Raw genomic sequence first — 27774 nt, 5'->3', positions numbered from 1 at the left:
TACAAAGCAATTCCCACACATTAAGTTACAATCTCAGCCATAGATTTATTGATGTATGAAATAGAGATTCCCACATCAAAATAAGGGCAGCATGATAAAATGAACCACCAACAAGAGGACAAAAATATCACAGAAAACATAATAGATCATTTTCCTAAATGGCGGCATAAACAGCATTACAGATATCAGTTTGCGTTAAGCCTTAAAAATCAGTTTGCGTTAAGCCTTAAACAAAGCTTCTATACAAAAACACAGACAAACAAGTATTTTCAAATATTTGCGAACATTTACATCTCTGGGAAAACAGAATATTATGTAGCTTTTAAAACTTGAAAAACATTTATATACTTAATGAATTAAAAAATAAAGTTTGGTCATTTACAGACAGTATGATGAAATAAAGTTATATTTAGTGTAGCATTTTAATTGGCAGCCCACCACCCGGACGGCTAAATAAACTAATGAAAAGTGTATACAGTAAATGTTTGACCTGGCGATAGAATTGATTAACAAAGCTAAAATATCCTTAAAAAGATATAAAAAAGAGACGCTTCATTTCAGTTCTTAGCCTGGTGAAACCATTATTTGTGGGACAGGAATTAAAGAGAAATCTCTCTCACAGAACTTTGAACAGTAATGAAATTTCGAAATGTTCTAGTTCTAGTCGTTCCTTGGATTTACACACACTGTTTACTTTTCTGTGTACAGAAACTTTCCTAAAAGCATTACACGCTACTAGCTTGAAAAAAAAAATTCAATCCTTGACCAGATCCACTCCAGGTTCGCTGTATCACCCAGGTTCTCCCATGATAGTCTGGAATCTTTTTCAGTCTTGGAGAGCTTTAACCCCCCTAGCGGTGTATTTTACATGCAAAAAAACTTGGTAATCCCAAGTCACACTCAGGGTCGCATTTAACTCCGTTGCTGTCCCTTTGCATCCTGGTGGTCCCTGCAAGTCCTGGGGACACGTCCTGCTCCTCCGATCTCCAGCTGGAAATGCAGAGACGAGATCTACGGTGTTTCCCAGAGACGTCGGTACATGCGTTGGTGCGGGTGGGAGGATCGGCGGGAAATTCTAAAAATGTTGTATTGGATTCAATACAAAATAGCTGTATTGAGTCCAATACAAAGAAATGTTCATATAATATATATAAAATTATATTATTTATATATATTATATATGCTACTATACATTACATGTTTATATATTTATATTTTTTTAACAGGTTTTTGTGTTTTGTTATTTAAAGTTTATTATTAAATATATTAAATATCAGTGAGTTATGCCCAAGAATTACAGCCTACAATGAAAAATAAATTTCCAAGCAAAAAATTGTACCGCTTTTTGCATGGAAATTTGGACGGAATTAGACCGCTAGGGAGGTCAATATATCAGGCCCATTATCTCAGAGTTTAACATATTTGCCATCTAACATAACAAATGATTTTTAAGAATTCCATTCCATGTGTGCTGGATCACCCAAGTTCTTCCACGATAGTCTATCTTCACCAGCCTTGGGGAGCTTTAATAAATCGGGCCCAATGTCTCAGAATTACCAAAGTTGGTGAAGATATGACAACACATTCTCTGAAAAGATGGGAGCCTGTTCTGCGCAAGGCATTTGTAAAAGTAAAGAACAGAGCAGCTGTAAGGATTTACATCCATGAAGCTATCATCTCAGTCCAGAAAGTAGTTGGCTGGATGCCTGAAAGATGGGTTCATTCTTTTGGAGAGAAAAGCAGATGGAAATATTTGTCAGGGGTAGTCATGTGATCTCGGAAAGGTAATAAAAATGGCTGTTACATATTACTTGTAAAATATTACTTACATAAAATGTATAGAAAGGTACGCTAATGCTCGACACCTTCGTTATGGTCTGCAGTAATATTCTGTAGGAAAAGATAAATATTACATCTGGAGAATAAGTCAACCCACCCAGGTCATTCTAAAAAAAATGGACTGGAGCTGGCCCTGAATTATCAATATAGGACGTCTCTAGATTTATCTATTCCCAAGAAACAATTCCTGAGACTATAGGAACAGATGAAGTATGAGCAAGCTGCAGACAGTTGTAATATTGGGGTATTTTTTTGCTCTTTGGATGATCACATTTCATAGTATGTCTCATTTCTCAGAGACAGCAGACTGCGTGGTGTACAGCAGGAGACAGACATGCTGAAAGCACTAACTGGTGTGAGCTTATGTTACCGATAATGCTGAACTGAAAATAACATTTCTTTCATGCTTGTATGTTTTAGAACCTGATACTGGCATGCAGGATAATGTATCATAAAATACCTGACTTAAATTAAATCCTCCATAGCTATATTTAAAAGATAGTGTTATACTGTCTGGAAACTTTTTTTTTTTTTACTATTAATAATGTAACATTTGAAATCTACCAAATCTCTTACAGGATGCTTAAAATATATAAAAAATAATGTCTAATGATAGATTCCGTCCTACTGTTGTTCTAAAATGTATTCATCTAGTCCCCATAAATACCTTCTATTCTTTACAAAGAACTGCATATCGTAATGCCTGTGGCTACAATTCATGCTTCATTCACAATGTTTACATTTGTAGCCAACCCATCCTTCTGTAAAGAGCTGACACTACAAATGTAACACCCATATTCATAATATACAATGCAAAGAATCATGGGACATGGAGTTTTTTTATGGAAAGGATGCTGACATTGCAGCTGCTCTGCTACCCTTTAGTGTTCAGCTAGAAATAACGATAACAACCAGCAGCCTTTATGCAGACTGACTTCATACCGGTAATACTTTTCCTAAGAAAACAAAGTTAAACATGAAATATTCATATATCATTGTTTTCTTGTTGCTCTTTATTCATTCTTAAGGTACCATAATGAACTGAACACTTTAATTGTAATTTATATACCAGTCTTCTTCAGCATGATGATTTGTCAGCCTTATACATTGCTGTTAAAGTGGACCTGAGCTTGAGAAATTCTTATCTTTTAGGGAACTTCGAGGAATGATAGTTGTGCCTAAAAATGTGCATTCCAGCACTGTCATAACTGATTGTCCCATTAGATTTGAAAGACTCTTTCTTTGGATAGGAAGCTGTACCTGAGGACCTGAACTGTTTTTGTCTGCTTGGACTTTAAAAGCTTTCCATTGAAAGCCATTTGGCAGTATTGTAGGATGCAGCTGCATTGCCTTGCATCAATGGATATTGTAGGCATGCATTAGAATGAAAGAAAAGCATCCCGTCAAGTCCAAGATAGACTATCATGGAAGAACCCGGATGATTCAGGAAAGCTGTAGTAGATCCAGCCCACAATTGGAAACATTTGTCAATAAATAGCAAATCATGTTCGGGAAATTAATTCCAGGATCACCCAGGTTCTTCCACGATAGTCTATCAGTGTAGGACAGCTTCAATAAATCAGGCTTGGGATGGGGTTTCCCTTACATTGGGAGAGTTGGCCTTTTACTTACTGTTGTGTCCACAGACAAAAAGAAAAAAAAAACAGGAAAATTAAACCAAAATTTTTTGTGAAAAAAACATTCTATATACTTTAAAGCTAAACTCAAACTCCCCTTTTTGTCTTGATTGCTATGGCGCAAAGCTTTCCGGAATACCTACGTCACACATCCCGGTAGGTACTTGGCTGCGCTATCGGGCATGCGCAGAAGGAGCCCATTGTTTAATGGGAAAAAAATTGCCAATCTCATGCCTACGCAGTGAGATCGGCAATGTCTTTCCCTAGCTACTTCACCCGATCCCTCGCCTGCGCAGTGCAAGATTGGGTGGTATGCGAAGAAGTCCCTGGAAGAAGAGTGAAGAAGATGGTAGCGCCTAGCGATTTTTCTGCACCGGGTCAAAGAAGGATACCGGGACAACGCGGGACCCAGTGAATGAAACCTCTTGATTGATCAACAAATCTGAAGGATTAAAGGTAAGTGTGTTTTTTTTATTTTTACTTTAGTTCTGCTTTAAAAGAAAACACAGATACACTGCATTTTCTGTATTACCTTTCTGTCACTAAACAATTTAAACAAAATAATTATTAAACAAAATAATTAACATTTGATAAAAAGGTAAAATGAATATAATTGTAACAAAAAATTGAAAACAATTAAATCAGGAGGAGAATGTCTTAGGATTTTGGCTCACCAAAGTTTTTCCTCTGGAAGGAATAAAGCATTTTCTTTTGCCTCCGTCTGGAGGATACAAGTGTTCAAGCTGTTGAATATTGGCAAAGATAAGAGATGTTTCCTGTTTCCAAGATGTACAGATGCCCTGTAAGATCTAATAACAAAAAAAAAAACAGAAAAAAACAAGGTAACCATGGTGGCTACATTATAAGTAATATCACAATGAAGAAGTTCTTCCTTTCTTAGTCATTCCTGACCTGACTTGTTGAGTGATTAAGTCATATACATTTGAAGTTAAGAACCAAAACACAACAATGTCACTCTGTGACATATACTATATGAATAGTATATTGTATCAAAACAAAATCCCTGCAAAGGGACAAATGTAAATTCAGGTCGGATTTTTTGGCCTTTTTTTTGGGATGGAAAAAAAAAAGATTAGTTCGGGGTGTGTGAGACTTTTTTCACTGAAATTCAAATTTTTCCACTTACCTGCAACCCAAACTGCCAAACACTGTTGAGTTGAGATATTTTTCTAGCTAAAAAATCTTCTGCACTGAGCAATTCCAGGAGTGTTCTTTAATATGGAATAGCCTGTCCCCCTCACTATATACAGCATACATATATATAATTAGTGGGGTCAGGCAAAAAAAAAATATAAATATTGTCTTACTCTTGTGTTTGTATACTGCTGTGTCAAAGCTAAGGCTCAGCAATTCCCTGCTGATTGCTATAAGTCTTACTTAGAAGGGGTGTGTGTCAGACCTCTGCAGAACGGCCACTGCTTCCTTATAAAGCAACAATACGTCTCTGCCCTGCCATTGGGCCTAATTTAATAAAGTTCTTCAAGACTGAAGAATACATTTGGATGATCCCGCAAACCTGGAATAGATCTGGTCCAGGTTTAAAAATATTTTCTAACAAATAACAAATCCATTGCTGGATCACCCAGCTTCACTGATGAAGTATCTTCTCCAGCCTTGGAGAGCTTTAATAAATCAGGCCCATTGGCAGGGAACATACTTTTTAACTCAGACTCCAGCAGCTTTTTTTAAAGAAATCATTTTGAATTTTAAGCTGCACAATTCTTTCACTAAGTTCTGTTTGCCAGAATTGTATGTGAACCCAAACCCTCTAAATTTGCTGTCTTATAAGGAACATCTGTAAATGTAAATTGTGCCCAAACAGTATCCTAAAAATATATCTATTGTCTTTAAAAACTGTATATCTGCAGTGTGACATCTAAGGCAAGCGAAAATACACTGTCAATTTTGCACCCAACAGTACAAGAATTTCTGGGTAACTGGAAGCCCCAAAATACTGCACACACATGTACAATATTCTGCTAGTCAGACAAAAAGTTACTTCTAAACAGAAAATATGAACAAGCGATTCATACTTGATCGAGAGAAAGAAAATCAGTTGGTTGTAATTGATTTAAATAGACTTCGGCTTCATTTCAGCCATTACTTTCACATTCAGACACAAGCCAGGTCAGTCCTGGTAAAAAGACAAGCTATAGGTAGACCGCAGGTAATATTGGTGACTAGTACTTCTGCCGTTATATCTGCTTTTTGGCACAGCTTTCCAAGTTCAGGACATTTCATGCCATTTCCACCTACTTTGCCCCAATTCACAAAGCTAATGCACCAAGACAAGGATCCCTATTTTAAAACATAGAAAACTTAGGCCGACCTTATGCTGTGTAGACAGAAAAGGACAGAGGTGTTTGAGAGAGGGGGAAGTTCGGGAGCTGTTCTCAGAACTGTGTGCTGAAGCAGCTAGAGCACAGTGCTCCATGCAAGGGATCACATAAAAGAATTAATATTATTAAACAGGATTTATATAGCACCAACATATTGCGCAGCGCTGTACATTAAACAGGGCTTGCAAATAACAGACAGATACAAACAGTGACACAGGAGGAGGAGGGGAGGACCCTGTTCAGAAGAGCTTACAATCTAGGAGATTGAAAATAAATCTAAATAAAATATAATGAAAGGCACAAATAATTGGGAATATTAAGTAACAACATACATGTAGGAAGACAGATAAAAGTATATAAAGTCTGATTTTACAGAGCATGAATATAGTAAGGCCACATAGTTAAGCAATGAACAAGTCAACTGTGCAACAAAGTTACATCAACATACAGGGGACAATTTTATGGGAGCTAGAAGGGGAATTTTGGTACAGTTGGTCTAAACCAGGCATGGGCAAACTACGGCCCCCGGGCCATCTACGGCCAATTAGGCTTTTTTATCTGGCCCGTTGAACTCTCTTTCTACTTCAGCAGCTCCGCCTGTTGAAGAGAGAGTTCAACAGGCCAGATAAAACGAGCCGTTGCTCTGGCCGGTGTCCCCCCCGAGCGGGGTCAAGAGAAGGAGCTCGCTGGGGGGCCGCACCGGCCAGAGCTGCGGATCATCACCCCTGTACAAATCCTGGGCTTGGGGAAGTGGGCAAAACAACCCGCCCACTCTCCCATCGCAGGCTCAGATCTGCGATAGGAGAGTGGGCGGGGTTATGCCATTATGATGTCACGTTCAGTAGCATCATGATGACATAACCCCACCCATTCTGCAATTGGCCCAGCCTGTCTGCCAAATTTTAGATCAGATTGTGGCCCCTGAGTGAAAAAGTTTGCCCACCTCTGATCTAAACCATACCACACAAACACAGGGGGGACCTGCAAACTCCATGCAGATAGTGTCCTGTCCGAGATGTGAAACACTGCTATAGTGGACAGAAGGCTGGGATGTGTCACTTTTTCTTCATACATATACCCACTTTTTTTTTTTTTTTGCATTGAAGCCAACAGATTTACCAGGATGAAGCTTCTGAATGGGTAGTCTATAGAATCCATCTTCCCAGGGCGGAGGAGGATAGCTTCTTTTGAAGGGTATTTGCCTCCCTGTTCCTGTATTTGAACATTGGAAGTGAAATAAGTTTTCCATTTTTAACATGTACTCATCACAGTAATTTTTGTAAATGTTCCTCCAGCCCTAGCAGCGATAATTTGTACCTTAGAAGTTTGAACCTAGCGTTAGAGAGACGACATATTTCTTGAAAGAGATCAAGACTTGAAAGAGATGATGCTGTCCTAATATGTTTGTCTTAAAATCATATCACAGTATTGTGGGTTGATCAGCCATAAAAGCAGCAACTTCCTTCTCTGCCAGTATCTAAAATATTTTGAAGTCTTGTTTAGAAAGAAGTTTGTGAGATACGTTTTCTATCCCAGACCAGATCCATTCCTGGTTTGCTGAATCACCCAGGTTCTCCCATTATAGTGTATCTTTTCCAGTCTTGGAGAGTCCCATTGGATGTGAATGATTAAATCTCTCCAAGGCTGAAGAGGATACGCTTTCATCAGTGAAGCTGGGTGATACAGCAAAACTGGAATGGATTTCTTCAAAGTCATTTGCTAGCAAATGTTTTGAATTCTGGACCAGATCCAGGTTTGCTGGATCACCCAGCTTAACTGATGAAAGTGTATCCTCTTCAGTCCTGGAAAGCTTTAATAAATCAGGCCCATAATGTTACTTAAGTTGGTGATTAAACTGTACTGCTATTGGTGTTTCTCCTGAAGAAGTTACTTTAGTGAAACGCGTAGAGGAACACATATACTATGTGAGAAAGGAATTGGCTTAAAGATATTGTTTGATAATATATTATCTATATAATAAGATTTTATTGTTTTAACTTTTTGTGCTATGAATAAGGTGATTGATTTTGTTCTAAAAGTCCTAAATCCTAAGTTTTTGTATATTGTCTGTACCTAGCCATTAGCTATAGTACTGCATTTTTCCACTGATGCCAGTAACGGGCACTATTCTCCCCAATAATACCAAAGCGAGGCATTGTCCCTCCAACTGATACCAATGATGGAGCATTTTTCCTCATACTGATACCAATGAAAGGGCATTGTGTAAAACATGGGTGGAAATCTGTCATCAGTGGAAAGGGCATTCTATAAATGGGTACCAGTAACGAGCTTCTATCCTTCCAACTACCACCAATAATGGACACTATTCCTCCAACTGATTCCAGTAAAAGAACACTATTCCTTCCACTTGCACTAATGATGGGTTACTTAATTATCCATTGATACTAATGAAGAGGGACCATTCCTCCTGCTAATACCAGTGATGGGACACTTTGGCTCACACTAACACCAATAATGGGACACTATTCTTTTTATTGATACCAACGATGGGACACTTTTTGTTACATTCATACCAATGATAAGACACTATTCATACCATCCAATTGATTCTACTGATGGGATACCATTCCTCCAATTGATTCCAATGACAGGACGCTATTCCTTTCAATACTACCAATAACGAGGCCTCGTTCCTCCCATTCATACCATTGATGGGATACTATTCCTCTCATTATTATCAATGGTGGAGAGATTAGGAACAAATAGGCGTTGTCAACCTCCTAATAATGATGTAAGTTAATATAAATCACTCAATTTGGTTAATGTGCCTAAGCCCTTAATGTCCGAGTAGGGACAATTTATGAGAAAATGTAAGGACATAACAGTAGGCTACTTGCGGCACAGAAAAACTTTTAGATATTGGATGAAATAAAAAAATCACTTTTATTAAATATACAAGAATTATAAAAACCATAAAAAATCGGAGTAATGGAGATTAATACACTGTATCCTTCAACCAAGTTTTTACAAACGTGTACCAGGAATCAAAGAGACAGAGAAGTTGGGTCTCTTCCCGACGCATTTTGCCCATGTGGGCTTCTTCAGGGGATAATAGAGACCATTACATTAAAGTGTTGATAGTATGCCCAATCAAGAAAAATGCAATATATATAAATAAATAGTCGGGTGTAGGCGCAAATAAAGAAATATTGAGGTACTTTTTATGGGTTCAGACCGCAATAATTGTTGGGGGGCTCACTGACCCATGTATCATGGGAAGATTCATTAAGGTTGTTGAAGAAAAAACTCCTTAGGGTTCAAGAAGGGTAGAATTTCACAATCAATATCAATGGAGGTCTGGATAAGTTACACGTTGATAGAGGAAGAGGATATGAAAGGATGAAACCTAACGTGGATCAGTTGATAGAGGGAATGTCTTCCGATTCCAGTAGTTGAATTCAGCTTCAGTTGAGAGGACAGGTACTCCGAATAGGGAGGTTTTTTATATGTCCATGAAGTGTAGGAGTAGTGAGCATGCTGTGTTTGTCCAGGCAAAGGTTGGAAGACCACAGCGGGCTCACTACTCCTACACTCCTGGGAAGAAACCCAACTTCTCTGTCTCTTTGATTCCTGGTACATGTTTGTAAAGGATAATTTGTTGAAGGATACAGTGTATTAAACCTCTGTTACTCCCATTTTTTTATGGTTTTTATAATTCTTGTATATTTATTGAAAGTGATTTTTTAATTTCATACAATACCTCAAACTTTTTCAGTGCTGCAAGTAGCCTACTGTTCTGTCATTACATTTTCTCATCAATGGTGGAGCACCATTCCCTCTAATGATACCTAATGATGAATGACAAGGCATGGTTCCTCTCATTGATACCACTAATATGGCACCATTCCCCTATTAATTCCAATGATGGTATTCATTTCAATGATTCCAATGATGGTATTCATTTCAATGATACCAATAATGAGGTATCAATTCCTTCTACTGAAACCAATGACGAGTCATAATCCTTCCCATTGATACTAATGATGTGGTACCATTCCTCTCATTGATAGCAATGATGGGATACTATTCCTTCCAATAATACTAATGGCATCATTCTTCTAATTGATTCCAGTGATAGTAACCCATTTCTTCCAAGGATGTGGCATATTTTTTTCAAATGATACCACTGATGTGGTACCATTTCCCCTAATTAATACCAATAATGGGACACTATTCCTTCCTTTGATAACAATTATGAGGCATCATTCCTTCAAATCATACTACTGATGGGGTACCATTCCTCCTATTATTACTAATAATGGGACACAATTTCTTTCAATGATACCAAAAATGAGGCCCCATTCCTTTCATTGATACCACTGATGGGGTACTATTCCTCTCATTATTATCTATGATGGCGCACCAATCCCTCTAATGATATCATGATACCCAATGATAAATGGCCTGATTCCTCGCATTGATACCACTTATAAGGTACCATTTCCCCCATTAAAACCAATGATGGGACACTATTCATTTTAATGATCATTCCTCTCATTGATACTACTGATGAGACACTATTTATTACAATGGTACTAATAATGATGCATGATTCCTTGCATTGATACCAATGATGAGGCATCATTCTTTCTACCGAAACCAATCACAAGGCATAATCCCTCCTATTGATACCACTTATGTGGTACCATTCCTCTCATTGATACCAACGATGGGATACTATTCCTTCCAATGATACTAATGACATCATTCTTCTAATTGATTCCAATGATAAGAACCTATTTTTATCCAATGATGAGGCATCATTCCTCCCATTGATACACTGGTGGAGTCATTCCTCTCATTAATATCAATGACAGAGCATCATTATCTCCTAGATACTTTGATACTTAATGATGAGTGACAAGGCATGATTCCTCCCATTGATACCACATATAATGCACCATTTTGCCAATTAAAACCAATGATTGGACACTATTCCCTCCAATGATTCCAATGATGAGGCATCCTTCCCCCCATTGATACCACTGATAAAGCATATTCCTTCCAATGATACCAATGACAAGTCATCATTCCTCCCATTAATTCCACTAATGGGGCACAATTCCTTTCTTTGATGGGACACTATTCCTTCTAATGATACCATTAATGATGTATCATTCCTCCCATTGATACCATTGCTGGGGCACCATTCCTTTGAATGATACCAATGATGAGGCATCCTTCCTCCTATTTATACCACTGATGGGGCACGATTCCTTTCATTGATGGGACGCTACTCCTTTCAATTATACCAATAATGATGCCTCATTCCTCCTAATATTACCAATGATGGAGCACCATTCCTTCTAATGATACCTAAAGACGAATGACAAGGCAACATTCCTCCTATTGATACCACTAATAAGGCACCATTTCCCTAATAATACCACTGATGGGACACAATTCCTTCTATTGATGGGACACTATTCCTTCCAATGATACCAATAACGAGGCATCATTCCTTCCATTGATATTACTGATGGGGTACTGTTCCTCCCAATAATACCAATAATGAGGCATCATTCCTTCTAATGAAACCAATGACAAGATTTAATCCCTTCCATTGATACCATTGATGTGTACCATTCCTCTCGTTGATACCAATGATAGGATACTATTCCTTCCAAGGATACTAATGGCATTGTTCTTCTAATTGATTCCAAAGGTAAGAACCTATTTCTTCCAATGATGAGGCATCATTCCTCCCATTGAAGCCACTGATGGAGTACAATTTTTCTCTTTAATACCAATATTGGGACACAATTCCCTCCAATTACAGGTCATCCTTCCTCCCATTAATACCACTGATGGGGCACAATTCCTTCCTTTAATGGAACGTTATTCCTTCCAATCATAGCAATGACGAGGCATCATTCTTCTAGTTGATTCCAATAATGGGTTACCATTTCTTCCATTAATACCAAGGATGAGGCATTATTCCTCCAATTGATGGGACACTATTCCTTTTAGTGATACCACTGATGGGGCACCATTCCGCCCATTAATACCCATGATTGGACACTATTACTGACAATACCACCAATCATGAGGGAACAAACCACCCACTGATACCAGGGCATTTAATCTCCCATTTACCACAGTCTGGTCACCCTGAAATCTGAAGGACATTTACCCGCCATGTGGTTTAGAAAGTCCAGTGACCCAGGTGTAGATACTTTGCTGCATTATATAAATAGTCACAACGCCCGATTCCCTTGCTCAGGTTTATTGACCTAAGACTATAAACCTTCTGAGTGGTAACCTGAGCAAGTGTTGCTCGTCTGCCCGTCTGTTCCCGTCCTCTTCGTCGGATCTGTCCCCCGGGAGTTTCCAGTAATGGCGGTACATGCAAAGGAAGCGTGGCGGGAATTTCTAATTATTTTGTATTGGATTCAATGGATGCACAAAAAAAAATTGCCGATCTCACGCAGGGCAAGTTTTTTTTCACCCTATCTCCCACCTGGGTTGTGCGACGTAGGATGGCGAACCAGGGAGAAGATGGCGGTGCACCAGCTCCGGGACGACCCAATGCAAGACACTGCTGGAGGGATTGGACTGCCCTGCAGGATTGAGGGTGTGTATTTTTTTTGTGGTATTTTTCAGTTTAGTTCCTCTTTAAAGCAACATTCAGTATAACAGAGCAAGGCCTAGAATGGGAATACCTAACAGCCACAACTTTGCAGTTCATATATTTACCTTCTGTATTTAATGTTTATATTTTTGTTCCATTACATGTAATATTAAGGCACAGCTTCTAAATATGAAATAGCTATATTCCTCCAATGGTGCTGGCACTTTCCTCAGCCCTTGTATCTATTTCAGGCGTACTGGCCCTTTAAGGCAGTCTGTTTATGTGAAGAGCCAGCACTCACTTTGCTCCAGCAGAAGAAGAGTTAATCTGTCCAACGCGAGCTCTACAACAAGCGGGAGGACTTTGAGCAAGCCGCGCCCTCCTACGACCGGCTTGTCCAATCAGCTCTGCAGCTCGTATGTTCTAAACCAATAGGCTTTCAGCTCGCTCTGAGCGGGCGCCGCACGGGGCCTCCTTAGTTTTGCCTGTTACCTCACAAGTTGGCTGCGTGTAGCCGCTTCACCACGGGCGCTGTTGTGAGGTAACAGGCCGGAGAGCGCCATGGAGACAGCGGGAGGGCTGCTGTGCCCGTGTTACTCACCTGCTTGCATCATTAGCAAGAGGGGGAGGAAAAAAAAGCAAAGCCAGTCTGGGGAATAATAAACGTGCGTCACACGGCTGCATTCTACGTCAGTCAGCCCTGACCCATCTATGGGGCTCGCTGTGCTTTGTATGCGCCGCCAGTACACAGCCTGAGGGGGGAGTTCTCTTCCTTCCCTAACCATTAATGGCAGCTGTATGAAAACACAATCTTTCCTCAGAAATTAATTTTTCCTGCCATCACGGGACAATGATCAGCAGGGCCGCTGACCAGCGTGTGGTAATCCCTGTCATGAGTCAGATCGGGACACCCCTCTCTCCCGCGCATTTCTAATTTAACTGCGCCACCAGCGCCACGTCACCGCCCACTCCCTGTCGTCACGGTAACCAGGGTGGGCGGATCCACGTGAGCTGTTTTGATCACCAGGGTCTCTCAATAAAGCTGGTTGATGGAGTGGCGGGCTGGGTTTGGAGGAGTGAGTCCACGTGATCATGTGCGCAGCTAGTCATGTGACTTTCTTCTTCCTTAGGAGGCACACTGGGCAGAAAGAAGAGATGGGGACTGTGCTGGATATCAAGATCAAGAGGGCTAATAAAGTCTACAGGGAGGGGGTAAGATGAAGGGTGTGCTCTGATCATATAATAATAATGGTTGTGTAAATGTTCCCCTGGAATTTCATATAAATTATTATTAAACAGCTTTTATATAGCGCTGACATATTATGCAGCGCTGTACAACAAATAGGGGTTGGAAATGACAGACGGTGACACAGGAGGAGGAGAGGACCCTGCTCCAAAGAGCTTACAATCTAGCATGCAGCAGAGAGGAACACATTCTATATGGAAGCAGCGGCCTCTCTGCAAAAGCCTGATGTGCCCCAAGTCAAAGGCAGAGCTGTCCAGTCGGCAGAGGGTAAGAGCTTTGCTATGTAGGAGATTTGTTGCATCTCTGCAGAGAGACAACTGCTTCCATATAGAGCAGTGGTTGCCAACCTTTTTGGACCGGCGGTCCACTAAAAATACCGGCTTTGGACTGGGCATGCGCAGGGAGCCGGGTATTACTCAAAGGGAGAGAAGCTTCCCGCAGAGTGACGTCATGAATACACGACCCCGCTCACTCCCATCGTAGATCTGAACCTGTGTCCAGGGACACAACTCGCCCACTTCCCTGAGCCTGGGTTTTGTATGGGGGACAAGGTCCGCGGCTCTGGCTGGTTTGTCCCCCCAGCGGGATCCTTTCCTGACCCTGCTTGGGGGTGTGCTGGCCAGAGCCACAGACCCCCAAAATTTTCTTGCGGATCACCAGTTGGCAACCACTGATCTACGGCATGGAGGCAGTAATAGACTTTTATACCACTAGGCTGCTAATGAAAAAGAATGAACTATAATTTGCTGTTCATCTTCTTTTTGATTCACCTGGAATTAATTTCACTGAATTTATAAAAGCTGAACTCCAGCCAGGTTATATGTTTTAGTTATGAATAAAGCAGAGTTTTTGTTATTTATGTGACTTCCAGGCACAGAGAGATGCAGGATATGGGGGTGAGGGGTGGTTTTCACACAGACAGATAAAAGTAAAAACATTGTCGGAAGTTCTATGCTTCCCCCTCTTACTAAAAATGACCTTTTGGGGAGACTTCTCATGAATTTCTGCCCTGTCAGAAGACTTCCCATCTATGGAGATATTATTAATAAACAGGATTTATATAGCGCCAACATATTGTGCAGCGCAGTACATTAAATAGGGATTGCAAATGACAGACCAATACAGACACCCCGCTTTGCTCTCGCTCCTTCACTTCCATTACGATCATTCATCTTTCGTGTATCTGCCAGGACGGAACGACAAAATGACTAGCGCTGTACACACTCAGCCCTGAGGTGATAATCGGACGAGAATCCTCGGACGTGTGTATGTAGTCTTACAAATCTCTCTATTTATCTGCCCTGAATATGTTAAAAATTAGAAGCACATCCTACTATCAAAAGTCTAAATATACAACAATAATGCCAAATAAAACACAATCGGGTGATAATATGAAAACAAATACCCCAATTCCGAAGTAATCTCTTCTTGCCCCAAGTGTTCCTGTTTTTTAGGTAAACTCAGCAGATGCTGTTGAAGTCTTATAAGTAGGTGAGGGCACATTTGTCTGAGGTCCTTCAGATCTGGTGCATTCACCACTAAAATAAGTCTATAGCCTATAGTTTGTAAAGAAAATCCCAGATAGGGCAGGAAAAAGATAATCATAACACATGTAACAATGCAACTAGCATTAGCCCCTCATTTTGTGTCTGATGGACTGCCAGAATTATCCAGCACAGGTCTCTCCATCTGTGCTATCCTGCCCCCATCTGCCCTGTCAATCATTTAGTCTTTGCTCTACATATGGATTATTCCTAAACTGGTCTGTATGTAAATGCAGCATATCCGGGCAAATATATCCCTTTGTGCTGATACAGTGTGTGAGAGGCAGTGCTGTGTGGGCTCAGACATTACCTGTCCATGCTGAAGTTTACTATTCTGTTAGTATGTTGTCTATTTCTACTATACTTAGACTTATTGGAGTCACAAAGCAGCGACTATATGATACAGCTGAGGTTTGTAGTTTTTTTGTGCTGTCAGCAGTGGCAGAGAGGAACTGATAACAAAAATAATACAAATCAGTTTAGAAGAGAGGGTAAAGGTAATAAAAAAAAAAGGTACACTACATGGGAGTTTTGAGGGTGATTTGATGGTATTTTAAAGGTGCCTAGTAGAGTTCTAACCCCTCACCCCAACATCACACACCAACCATTTGCTTCTTTGCATTTATGTGTGATCACATTATATTTTGCTTTACCTTGCCTAACCCTTTCCCCCAATCTTGAACTTTATCCAGGGCAGTCTATATTTCTTAGTTCCTTCTTCCAGTTTGCATATATGGGACTCTGATGCATGCAAATAACTATTTATGAATGAGAAAAAAACTACAGGAAGAGCAAAGCCCAGTTATGTAATGTCAGCAGTGCTCAACCCAGAAATTGTTTTATGCTGGGTGGGAAGAAATTGTAGGCGGGTGGCAGCCCCTGTATTGTGACCAAACTCTTCAGTAACCACCCAAAAACAGCCGGGTGGGTGCTGAAAATTGCCGGGTGGTGCGCCCAGCTAAAAGGGCCTGGGGAGAACCCTGGTCAGTCATGTGACCGGCCTCCCGTCTTGTATTAGAATGTTCTTTGCGGCACCCTGAAGGCTCCGCACTGCAGCGCTGCAAATACTGTGCAAGTGTTGACAGATGGGGTTCTGTACATTAAAAAAATTATCCCACAATTCAGTGGCTGGTAAAACCTTTTATTATTTGCCTGCCTGGAGTTCAGCTTTAGAATGTTTCAGAAAAAAAATCACTTACTGTGATGTCCAGTTCTAGCAATGTTCTCCCCAGGCCCTTTTAGCTGGGCACACCTCCCGGCACTTTTCAGTAACCACCCTGCTGTTTTTTGGTAATTACCTAAAAGTTGGGTCACAATACAGGGGCTGCCACCGGCCTACAATATCTTCCCACCCAGCTTAAAAAAACTTCATGGTTGAGCACTGTCTTGTATCATAGTATAGTTATGTGGAAATGTCTGACCTTTCTTCTCTTTCTAGGAAGTCTTGTCTGGAGTGGTGGTGGTGATGAGTAAGGACACCGTTCAGCATCAAGGCATCACCCTGACCATGGAGGGTTCTGTTAATCTGCAGCTTAGCGCAAAAAGTGTTGGTGTGTTTGAAGCCTTCTACAATTCGGTGAAGGTGAGTTAACATTGTGACGCTGTTATACTCCACTTGATGCCTTGCACTCACAGATTGTTCCCAGTCCAACAAAGCACAAGGGGGCGCTCTTTGCATCTGGAGGAAAAGAAGTTTAAGCTCTGGATAAGGAAGGGATTCTTCACTGTAAGGTCTGTGAAAATAAGGAATCGGCTCCCTCAGGAAGGAGTTTCAGCAAGTTCTATAGATTGCTTTAAGAAAAAGCTGGATGATTTCTCGAAGCACAGAAAATAACTGGGGATTAAAGCTTTAAAGTAAAGATAGCAGAGACTGCTGATCTGGGGAACATCGGAGTGCCTCAGAGAATCAGGAAGGATTTCATTCCCCTGTTGGAGCAACAGTTTCTTATGCCCATTACCTTAGAGAGTCCAGTTTTTATTTAACTTTTAACTTTTTATTTAAAAACAAACTTCTCTGATGAAAGTGTATTTTCTCCAGCCTTGGAGAGATTTAATAAATCAGTGTCATTGTATACAAAGCCCAATCTAAGCAGATGGTTATTAATGAGTGCTGGGCGGTGTGCCTTTCCTAAAGAGACTGAAGAGAACAATGTATCTTGCGGTGGAAAGTATTACTGCCCAAAGTTGGTCTTTAAGTTTCCATTGCAAGTATGGAGACATCCTGGTTGCTGTTAGCAGTGATCAAGACTGAATAGGAGTGTAAAGCCTCCCGGGATACCTACGTCACACATCCCGGGAGGCTCTGGGTGTTCCCTCTACACATGTCTGATCTCCAGCATGCGCAGAAGGGGCATTTTTTCCCACTAAGGGGGGCTTCTTCTGCACTAGGATGCAGAGGAATTCTAGGACGACGTGGGGCCAGTGCTATTAAGAGATTTGCAGAATTAAAGGTAAGTGTAATTTGTTTATTTGTACTTTTAGTTCCACTTGAAGAAAAAGCCCTATCTGGCTTGCAAAGTCTGTTGCATGGATAGGAAATATTTTATATAAAGAACATTTTCATTTTTTAGAGCTTTTTTTTTAGACATTTTCCCGGACCCAGTAAAAGTGTCTGACTGGCTCACCAGTTCTAAAAGCTCTTTTTTTGAATTTTTTTCCTGGAATTTTTGTAAACATTAGTCTTTGGTTTTTTTGTAGAGAATTTTTTAATCTCTGTTTTTTACCATTAAGCAATTTTATGTGATATTGATTTGTTTATTTCAGCCAATTCAAATCATCAGCAGTACTGTAGAAATGGTGAAGCCGGGAAAACTTCCCAGTGGTAAAACAGAAATTCCTTTCGAATTCCCCCTGATAATGAAGACCAATAAGGTTCTGTATGAGACGTATCACGGAGTGTTTGTCAACATCCAGGTGAGCGGATGGCTTTTTTTTTTTTCTGTGTTGTAGGGCGCTTCTAAATATTTGTTATTTACATAGAACCCTTTAACTCCCAGCAAGGAAGCACATGGCCTATTCATATTTGAAGAGTAGCAAGGCATGCAGGATTACATACTTCTTGGCACCACTCAGTTCTTATTATTACTGCTGGGCTGTGAAGCCACTTGAATGGCTGGATCTAAAAAGTTGTTACATTTACACAGTAGCACGAAAGATATAAATCCACTTAGTGTGCATCAAATGCCTTTGCAAATCCAGTTTTTACCATGTGAAAAAAGTGGTGACCTCATTACTATGATGTGCAGAGAGCAAAGTTGTGTGAAGTACCCAACTGGTAAACCCACTACATACAACCTGGAGAAAACTACAGGAAGGGGTAGTATACAAGACCGGTCATCATGCAGAGAACTACTGGTGGGGGTAAGATACAAGACCGGTTATCATGCAGAAAGTACAGGAGGGGGTAGGATACGAGACCGGTCATCATGCAGAGAACTACAGGTGGGGGTAAGATACAAGACCGGTCATCATGCAGAGAGATATAGGAGGGGTAAGACACAAGACCAATCGTCCTACACGAGGGCAGAGAGAGTAGCACCTACTAGACTGTATTAACCAAAAAAAAACTCTGCATAGAGGCAAAGTTACTCTCTTGATCTGCCTCCTATTGTTTGCTACTTCCCCGTCCTCCTGGATTGTAAGCTCTTTGGGGCAGGGTCCTCTCCTCCTCCTGTGTCACTGTCTGTGTCTGTCATTTAATCAGTCCCTATTTAATGTACAGCGCGGTGTAATATGCTGGCACTAAACAAATCCTGTTTATTAATAATATTAATAATAATAATAATAATAATACTTCACAGATCTCACAAAGCACACAGAGATTAAAACTGATTGTGATGCGGACATTTCTTAATTCTCATACATATCACTGAGGAAAAAAAGTGAGAGCAAATTTAGAACAGTTGGGAATTATTGTAACACAAAACCTGTATATTCTGTCATAGATAATATGAGATAATTGGAATGTTTTGTGTTTCTCTCCAGTACACCCTGCGCTGTGATATGAAGAGGTCCCTGCTGGCGAAAGACTTAACAAAAACGTGTGAGTTTATCATTCACTCCCAGGTAAGTGCCATTCAGAGGAATCACCAACGCTGGATATAGATGGGACAGTAAGAATATGGAGTCTGCTGCTAGGATTGTACAGAAATCAGTATGAGTGTTGGTTAATATAATACTAAATGTACTTAAAACGCAGGTGAAAATCTAATTGTCTGTCCTAAGGCTTGTACTATGTGCTATGATTGTGCTTGTTTATTGGCTGTTGACACCGGGTCATATGTTCATTTTAAGCACACAACATGAAACCTATAAAAAAAGCTATGTGAATTAAGTACTCTTCACATAATCATTTGTTTTATTTTTGCAATTTATTTGTTAAAAAACAAAAACAATAAAATGGTCCTACTAGTTATTTGTTGGCTGAATCTTTTACATCACATGTGTTGATCGGGCCTTGTATGGCCAAGCTTGGAGTAATTGGATTGTGTTTAAATAATTTTTAATAATTTTTGTAAATAAGGGAAGGGTTACAAGGTTGGTGCTTATATAACATCCATATATTAAACAATTTTAAATCACAAATTAAATAAAAGTTAGACTTTATTGAGTAAGGATTGTCACTCAGAAAGTGACAATAACAAAACATAACAAACTCGAACCAAAGTATTTGAAGAACATTCAGTTAGGTTAATTGGATTCCCCCCAATGACAAATGACATAGTGACATATGACTATAGTAAGGACATTAGATTGTGAGCCACTTTGAGGAACAGCTAGTGACATACCTATGGACTTTGTACTGCGCTGCGTAATATGATGGCGCTATATAAATACAGTGTAATAATAATATTAGGTTGGGGGAGGAGGGGGGGACCAACACTGTAAAATTACAGGGGCCTTGAATAGTTATACTATGGTTGGAGTAATTGGATTTTAATGTTTGTAATCTTATTTCTATCTCTGCAGCCTCAGAATACAAAGCTGACCCCAAGCCCAGTGGATTTTACAATCACACCTGAAACATTGCAGAATGTTAAAGAGGTGAGTGTTTTTCACAGACATCTTTTTAGCAGATAATTAAAGCTGAACTCCAGTATAAAATCATTCTCTTTAAAACATAGGAAAATGTAGAATATACATGGCTCCTATATAAAGATAATTACATTTTTTTTTCTTCTTGGGGCTCCCCTACTGCAGCAGTGGGGGAGAGGAGTCAGCAAGGTCGTACTTGTCTTCCTGTAGCTTCACCCTGCATGCTGCAGCTATTCTAAGTGGAATAATAAAACTAATTGGGTATGGTCATGTTCCTATAGTCAGTTATGGTCATGTTCCTTATGGTCAGTTATTAGTTAACATAACCAACGTCTATACATTGCAACCTATCTTGATGAATATGAGAGACAAATGTTTTTTTGGGCTATTAATTTTGCAAACACAAACAATAAGTGTAATTTGCAATTCTTTTTCAAAAAGTAAGCCGCTGAGTACACATGTGCAATAATTGTGGAAGTATCTTTCACGATCCTTTCCAACTACAAAAGACTGCACGATGCATGAACGAGCTCTGTACATACAGCACTTTTCTGCTCTATGGAGAAGGGAGAGGGGAGAACAACGGAGCAGTACCCCGCTGCGCGCTCTCTTTTTCACGAGTGCTGTACGCACACTAGATTCTCGTCCGATATCAGCCTGGGGCTTTTATCGTACGAGAGTCATCTGACCTGTGTACGTAGCCTAAAAAACAATTGTTTGTTACTTTTTGAAAGAGGATTGGAAATAAGATTTATTGTTTGTGTTTGCAAAATAGGATAAATAGCCCCTAATAAAACCCTTTGTCTCTTTCTCTTATCACTAAAGTCCTGGAAATTCTCCTAAACTTTGTGCACCTCCAGTCACACCCAATCTATTCGAGTTCTATTAACCAACTGAAAAGGTTTGGATTTCTTTCCTCCACAAAATCAACACCTTAAATCAAAGTATTTTCCTTTTCTGAATACCATTGTAAATGCTGCCATTGTCGCTCAGTCTGCTACAGAGTGAAGAAAAGTAGTTGTAGCCTTAAAAATGCGGATATAGTTATGTCAGACTGCTACTGTGCTATGCTGCCAGAGTGTTGCAGCGTCTGTAGTTAGCGATATCATCATAAGAAAATGACAGCTCTGTTCACTGCAGAGTAATGACCTGGCAATGCCTTCTTTTCTTCACCTTCTCCAGGAATAAATTGCAGAGTAACAGAATAAATGCCGGCTTTGTTTTGTGCCGTTTCCCTACTGCCCTGGATAGAGTGGTCGTGTGTACATTGATATGCAGCAGCCAGCTACAGACTACACACACAGGGCGGCACAGCGGCAATCTGAGAACAGAACCTGAATTTGAGTACGATAAACAGTCTGCCTTTGTTTCACTGCTCACCCTTCCACCAAATGCAGAATTGTGACAAGTGGCTAGTGCTGGGGAACCCTATTCTGCACCTTAATGTAGAAAGAAAAGTTCTTCATTAAACATTTGCATTTAGACACGTGTTTAGTGCAGGATAGAAAAGACCATGACCCTGAAATAAATATTCTTACCTGAATGATTGCTGCAAAGCTTTGCCAGGATACCCGGCACATTTCCGGTTCCCTTGCGGGTGCTGGGTGATCTCGGGGACAAATTAAAAAACCCAATCCAAATATATTTTCAAAATACTTCTATCCCTTTCTTTTTGCAGCTTTCATTAAAATACCTTATGATCCTGCCATGAATTTTCATAGTTGGGTTGAAAAAAAGACATAACTCTATTTTAAAGTTCAACCACTAGGGAAATAAACATAACCCAGATATTAAACCCTATGGACATAGAGGAAGGTAAAAAAGAAAAAAACCCTGGTACAATAAGGAAAAAGCAGGAATCAGAAGTACATTGCTGCACATCACTGGTGGCAGGATACAGGTTTTATAGTGGACCTTATCACCAAAATGTTTTCTTTATATAAAAGGGTAGATAACTCCTTTATACAAGGTATAAATTATGTATATGTTATATTATCGAGGTATGAATGGTGGAGCAGTGTTTTGTCACGTATCCCAGGAGGCTTTGGGCTGCTTCTTCACATTTAAGGAGAAATCTGATTGGGTCATTCAGTCATTTATTTTAAATGCCTTGAGGTCCTGTTTCACCTCTTTAGGTGTCCGTTGTCCACATGAAGAATTGCTATTTCTCGATAATCAGGTACAGTCCCGTCCTTGGCAGTGGGTCTAATTTATTAAAGCTATCCAAGCCTGAAAAGGGAAGCTGGGTGATCAGCAAACCAGGAATGCATTTTTAAAAAAGTTATTTGCTATTTGTTAGCCAGTGTTTGCAATCCTGGACCAGATCCATTCCATGTTTGCTAAATCACCCAGCTTCACTGATCTCACTTCAGCTTTACTGAAAGTGTATCCTCTCCAGCCTTGGAGCGCTTTAATAAATCCCGCCCAATGAATTTTGAAATCTAAAGATTGCATGGAGTTTGCAGGTTCTTCCCATGTTGCGTGAGTTTCCTCCGGGTACTCCGGTTTGCTCCCACATTCCAAAACATGCAGCTAGGTAAGTTGGCTTCCCCCCCCAAGATGACCTTAGATGGTGATAATGACTATGGTGGGACAGTTAGATTGTGAGCTCCATTAGTGACATGACTATGGACTTTGTACAGCGCCGCGTAATATGTCAGCGCTGTATGAATACCAGGTAATAATAATCTAAAGTTTGACTACCATAGGAAGATGAGGACAGTTCTGACATACGAAGATCTCGTGTTGAGGCCATTGTTAGAAGCAGCTGCTCTTGTTTACTGTCCATCTCCTTCTGTCCTGTGACAGGAGCAGTACAAAAGGACGTAGTTCTTCCTAAAAAAAATATTGTGAGTTCCTTAGCTAATTCATAATCCGAAACCGATCTGCAGCCTGGAACATGATGGGCTTTTTGGCAGCCCTGTGAGTGTTCACCGTCTGTTTTTACTGCAGCTTAGAGAAATATTTGTTAATGATGTCATTGCCCCCCCAGGATTTCCCCCTTCCTGTGTCAGTAATGTGCCGCCTGTCACTTCCCCCAGATGCTAATTTAGGGTGAATACTGACACCAGGGTGAATACTGACGCCGTGTGACTCTGAGGATCATTAATCTGGCCACACCACTGCTTTTGAGAAGCTGCAGAGAAAAGCAAAATAAGTTTGTGCCTAGACCCCTCCAGTACAGCGTGAACCTTCCAAACGATCCTAATATACAGAGCGGCACAATGTGAGGCATTTGGCTCCTTTCTAATTGAAGTAGAATTACGGTAAATTGGAACAAACTGTACTGTACACCTTAAGGTGCCAGTTTATAATACACGCCAATCTGTGTGGGCTGCTGGGAAAATTTTGACATTACCAATGAAATATTTATTGATGTGTAATATGAGCCACAGTGTTTAAATTGGCAATGTACTTTTAGAACTTTTTAAAGGAGGCCTCTACTAATCACTGCTCCAGCATGGTAGTATACTACCATAGCAAATTTTTTTTCTTAGAGGTATAGGTGCTGATTAATTAAAGCTCTTCAAGGCTGGAGAAGATACACTTTCATCAGTGAAGCTGGGTGATCCAGCAAACCTGTCTGTCATTTGCAACCCCTGTTTAATGTACAGCGCTATGTATAATGTTGGCGCTATATAAATCCTGTTTAATAATAATAAACATCCACAATGTGCATGACAGGGACACTTCACTGTCACCTTATAACAGAAAACTTAAACTTAGGAAGTTTAAGCTCCGGATAAGGAAGGGATTCTTCACTGTAAGGTCTGTGAAAATGTGGAATCGGCTCCCTCAGAAAGTAGTTTCAGCAAGTTCTATAGATTGCTTTAAGAAAAAGCTGTGTGACTTCCAGAAGCACAGAATATAACTGGGGATAAGGATTTAAAGTAAAGATAACAGAGAATGCTGATCCAGGGAACATCCAATTGCCTCATGGAATCAGGAAGGAATTTTATCCCCTGTTGTAGCAAATTGTACCAGGGTTTTTTTGCCTTCCTCTGGACCAACTATGTCTTATAGGGTTTTATATCTGGAATATGTTTATTTCCCTAATGGTTGAACTTGATGGAGTTATGTCTTTTTTTCAACCTGTCCTATTATGTAAGTATGACCCACTATAAAGCCGCCATTTCAACATCATTTATATATTTCAATCTCTTGTTATCTTGCTGCTCTTGTTTACCAGAGGGTCTCTCTGCCGAGGTTTCTAATCCGTGGTCACCTGGATTCCACCAATTGCCTCATTACACAGCCTCTGACGGGGGAGCTGACCGTAGAGACATCTGAAGTAGCCATCAAGAGTATCGAGCTGCAGCTAGTACGAGTTGAGACCTGCGGTGAGTTTGCAGTGTGGCTCTGTCATTCCTTTGTCGTGGGATTGAGGTCCTGCAAGTAGAATTTTTTCTCCATGTTTTTTGGCTATTCCAGATGAGAATAGCTGTACCTTGGCACTTAGATGTTCTGTGGCCCTGTCAACACGGACAAGCTGGAAAATTCCAATGAATATATACCTGGGCAGTGTTCTCCACGGCCCTTTTTAGTCGGGTGTACCACCCAGCACTTTTTAGTAACCACCTGCCTGTTTTTCTGTTTTTGGGTGGTTACTGATGAGTTGGATCACAATACAGGGGCTGCCACCCGCCTACTATTTCTTCCCACGCGGATTAAAAAAAATCTCAGGCTTGAACACTGCTATATATGACTTTCTTATTCTAGGACGTAACTGTTATATGTCCATTCAGTACCATCAGTCAAAGAAGACCACAGAACTGGAAATATTTAGGGTGGGACGCCTTATATGCAGTGTCTGGGTCATGATACAATGATAAAAACGACAGCCCCATAGCCTAGACTTTCCAATATAGTTCAGCAGTGACAGCTTCCATCATGGTGGATTCCTTTTAAAGGGCAACTGTACTGTCCTTTTAAAATTCTTTAATTTGCCCACCTTGGATTATTATTACACAGTATTTATATAGCGCTGGCATATTATGCAGCGCTGTACAAAGTCCATAGTCATGTCACTAGCTGTCCCTCAAAGTGGTTTACAGTCCAATATCCCTACCATAGTCATATGTCATATATGTCATTTAATACAGTCTAAGGTCAATTTGGGGGAAGCAAATTAACCTAACTGCATGTTTTTGGAATGTGGGAGGAAACCAGAGTACCCAGAGGAAACCCACACAAACACGGGGAGAACTTGCAAACTCCATGCAGGTAGTGTGCTGGCCTACATTTTACCCTGGGACCCAGAGCTGCAAAGGCCGAAGTGCTAACCTCTGAGCCACTGTGCTGCCCTTTTTTTTTTTTGCAGAGCTGCATGCTTTTTGCATCCCCTTCAACAGGAGTCCCCACCTACATATTGAACATTGATTGACTTGCATGAGACCTTTTTGGGGTGCAGCTTCTGCATTTAGGACAACCCAATACAAATCTATGAAATATCAGTGCACAGAAGTGATTTCTGCCAAGGAGCAAAGTGAAGATAACAGTGCACAGGTTGCAGCTCCGCTACATGTTACAATGCATTGTTTCCACTATTATTACAACAATTTGTTTTTCTTCCCCTCTTAGGCTGTGCAGAGGGCTATGCCAGAGATGCCACAGAGATCCAAAACATTCAGATAGCAGAGGGCGATGTATGCAGAGGTCTCGCAATACCCATCTATATGGTATTCCCCAGACTGTTCACCTGCCCAACCCTGGAAACCACCAACTTCAAAATAGGTAAAGTATCCTCTTCTACATTGCAGGGGGGTGATAACTGGGGTACATTGATATGAACTGATATTTGTATTGTGCTAAGCCAAATAAATTTTATTCCTCTTGACAGAATTTGAGGTGAATGTGGTCGTCGTTCTCCAGGATGACCATCTCATTACAGAGAATTTTCCACTAAAGTTGTGTCGAGTGTGACATTGGCATCTGCCACCTCCATCCACCAGTCACCTGTGCATGAGATTGCAACAAACTGATCATTGCAGAATCTCTCGAACAATCTTAACAACCTAAAATCCTGCAGTAGAAGAATCAGTTACAAAGCACTTTTGGAACCTGACTTTGATATTATTCTTGTGCATATAAACCCAATAATAGAACTAAACGCACAAATGTTAATCATCTTCTAGGGACCAGCATTGGCAGGATTTTTATAAGCACCATTCAGAAATCTAAGGGACGTCTGAATTACCATTCATTTCACTCACAACACTCTAAGAAATTTTTTTGTTTGTCCCTTTAAAGTTGCCATAAAGTACATTTTATGATATTGAAAGTGAATGAATTCAATCTTTAACTTAGCTCCATTGTGTTTTTTTTACTGTAATAAATTCCTGACGATCTTACAGTAGAAGGACCCTCCTTTATTAGGGTGACAATGCTGAATGCTCTAGTGAGTGAATTCCATGCAGCATTATCGCCCCGTGCAGCTGCATGCTTCATACTGAGAGGAATTGTTGGCATGAGAAACCTCTCTAAAACAGCGGTCGGCAACCAGTGGTCCGCAGAAAAGTTTTGACATTATTTGCAATTTTTATGTTTTATTAATAATAAAACAAAAATAATATTCTAATAAATTCTTATATTCTGAATGACAGTTTTCGCCTTTATATTGCACTAAATTCATGAACTGTACCAGAGATGTAAAAACAAGGGAGGCGCAGCGTAACATCAGTGTAGTCTTAAATTGTATGAGGCAAACGTCGCTGAGCCGTATTGTTTACAAATCACCCCTCTCCGCGAGTACCGATTATCCTCCGATTGTTTTATTTTATCTGTTTATTTCTCAGTTGCTCTTTCAGGTAAGTATGACCTTACCTGTGAATATGTTGCATTTCTTTAGTAAAACCAAAGATAATGCAACTAATGATAATAACAATACCGTTTGCCCGATTATAAGGCACTGTCTTGTATTTTTTGAAATGCCAAAATATGCCCTAGGTCTTATTTTCAGGGGATGTCTTATTTTTCCATGAAGAAGACTACAGTACATGTCCCCTTCTGATCACTCTGTGCAATGATTGTCCCCTTCTGATCACTCTATGCCATTGATTGTCCCCTTCTGTTCACTTACCGGTAATTAAGTGTAGGGATCTCCGTTAGGGCAGGGATCAGCAGCTTGCTTCCTGGTGCAGAATGGCGGCTTGTTACTTTCAGTTTCACTCTGCACGTGCTGCAGCCAGCATCAAGGAAACACACACAGGATCGGATCTCAGAGCATGTCTTATTCACGGGTGAGTGTCTTATTTTAATTATTTTTTCAAAAATGGGGGGTGGCTTATTTAATGGGGATGTCTTAAAATCGGGGAAACACGGTAGTAATATTTCACTTAACTGAGAGCTGATCAATGAATCGGAGCCTCCACAGTCCTTGTCAGGCATCATTAGGAAGATTATTATTTTACAAATAATGACCATAAACACAAACCCAAAGCTCGTATCATATCAGAGAAAGGCAATGGAAGACCAGGGCCAAATCTGGGTGAAGATGCTGAGGAGCCCAAGGGGTACTCACAGG

The 27774-nt window shown here is 40.3% G+C and overlaps 1 protein-coding gene and 1 long non-coding RNA gene across 3 annotated transcripts; one reads left to right on the top strand and one right to left on the bottom strand.

Moving 5' to 3' along the window:
• Window positions 1-1573: 1573 nt before the first annotated feature.
• LOC140322906 (uncharacterized) lies at window positions 1574-5242 on the bottom strand. Its single transcript, XR_011919267.1, has 3 exons — window positions 4151-5242; window positions 1830-1890; window positions 1574-1724 (listed from the first exon to the last, which is right to left on the bottom strand). It is a non-coding gene; the product is annotated as an uncharacterized lncRNA (long non-coding RNA).
• An 8249-nt stretch (window positions 5243-13491) lies between these two features.
• On the top strand, window positions 13492-26848 carry VPS26C (VPS26 endosomal protein sorting factor C). 2 transcript variants are annotated; one of them, XM_072398292.1, is made up of 8 exons: window positions 13492-13640; window positions 16657-16800; window positions 17982-18131; window positions 19203-19283; window positions 20187-20261; window positions 24442-24592; window positions 25833-25985; window positions 26092-26848. In XM_072398292.1, exons 1-8 carry the CDS (start codon window positions 13521-13523, stop codon window positions 26172-26174), a joined length of 957 nt encoding a protein of 318 aa, XP_072254393.1. In that variant the 5' UTR covers window positions 13492-13520; the 3' UTR covers window positions 26175-26848. The 2 variants fall into 2 exon arrangements, with proteins under 2 accessions (XP_072254393.1, XP_072254392.1); XM_072398291.1 differs by lacking the exon at window positions 13492-13640 and adding an exon at window positions 13764-13941.
• Window positions 26849-27774: the final 926 nt, after the last annotated feature.

The sequence above is a fragment of the Pyxicephalus adspersus genome, chromosome 1 (assembly GCF_032062135.1).
Source record: "Pyxicephalus adspersus chromosome 1, UCB_Pads_2.0, whole genome shotgun sequence".
Lineage (NCBI taxonomy): Eukaryota > Metazoa > Chordata > Amphibia > Anura > Pyxicephalidae > Pyxicephalus > Pyxicephalus adspersus.
Note: the sequence above shows the minus strand (reverse complement) of the source record. Positions and strands in the feature narration are given on the sequence as shown.

What these genes read in the sequence shown, in the direction of transcription:
- VPS26C (XM_072398291.1), top strand. Translation starts at nt 13,783, where the DNA reads ATGACAGACGGTGACACAGGAGGAGGAGAGGACCCTGCTCCAAAGAGC. An exon ending in GAGTGTTTGTCAACATCCAG is followed by an intron (nt 18,132 to 19,202) that starts GTGAGCGGATGG and finishes GTTTCTCTCCAG; the next exon opens with TACACCCTGCGCTGTGATAT. An exon ending in AGTACGAGTTGAGACCTGCG is followed by an intron (nt 24,593 to 25,832) that starts GTGAGTTTGCAG and finishes TTCCCCTCTTAG; the next exon opens with GCTGTGCAGAGGGCTATGCC.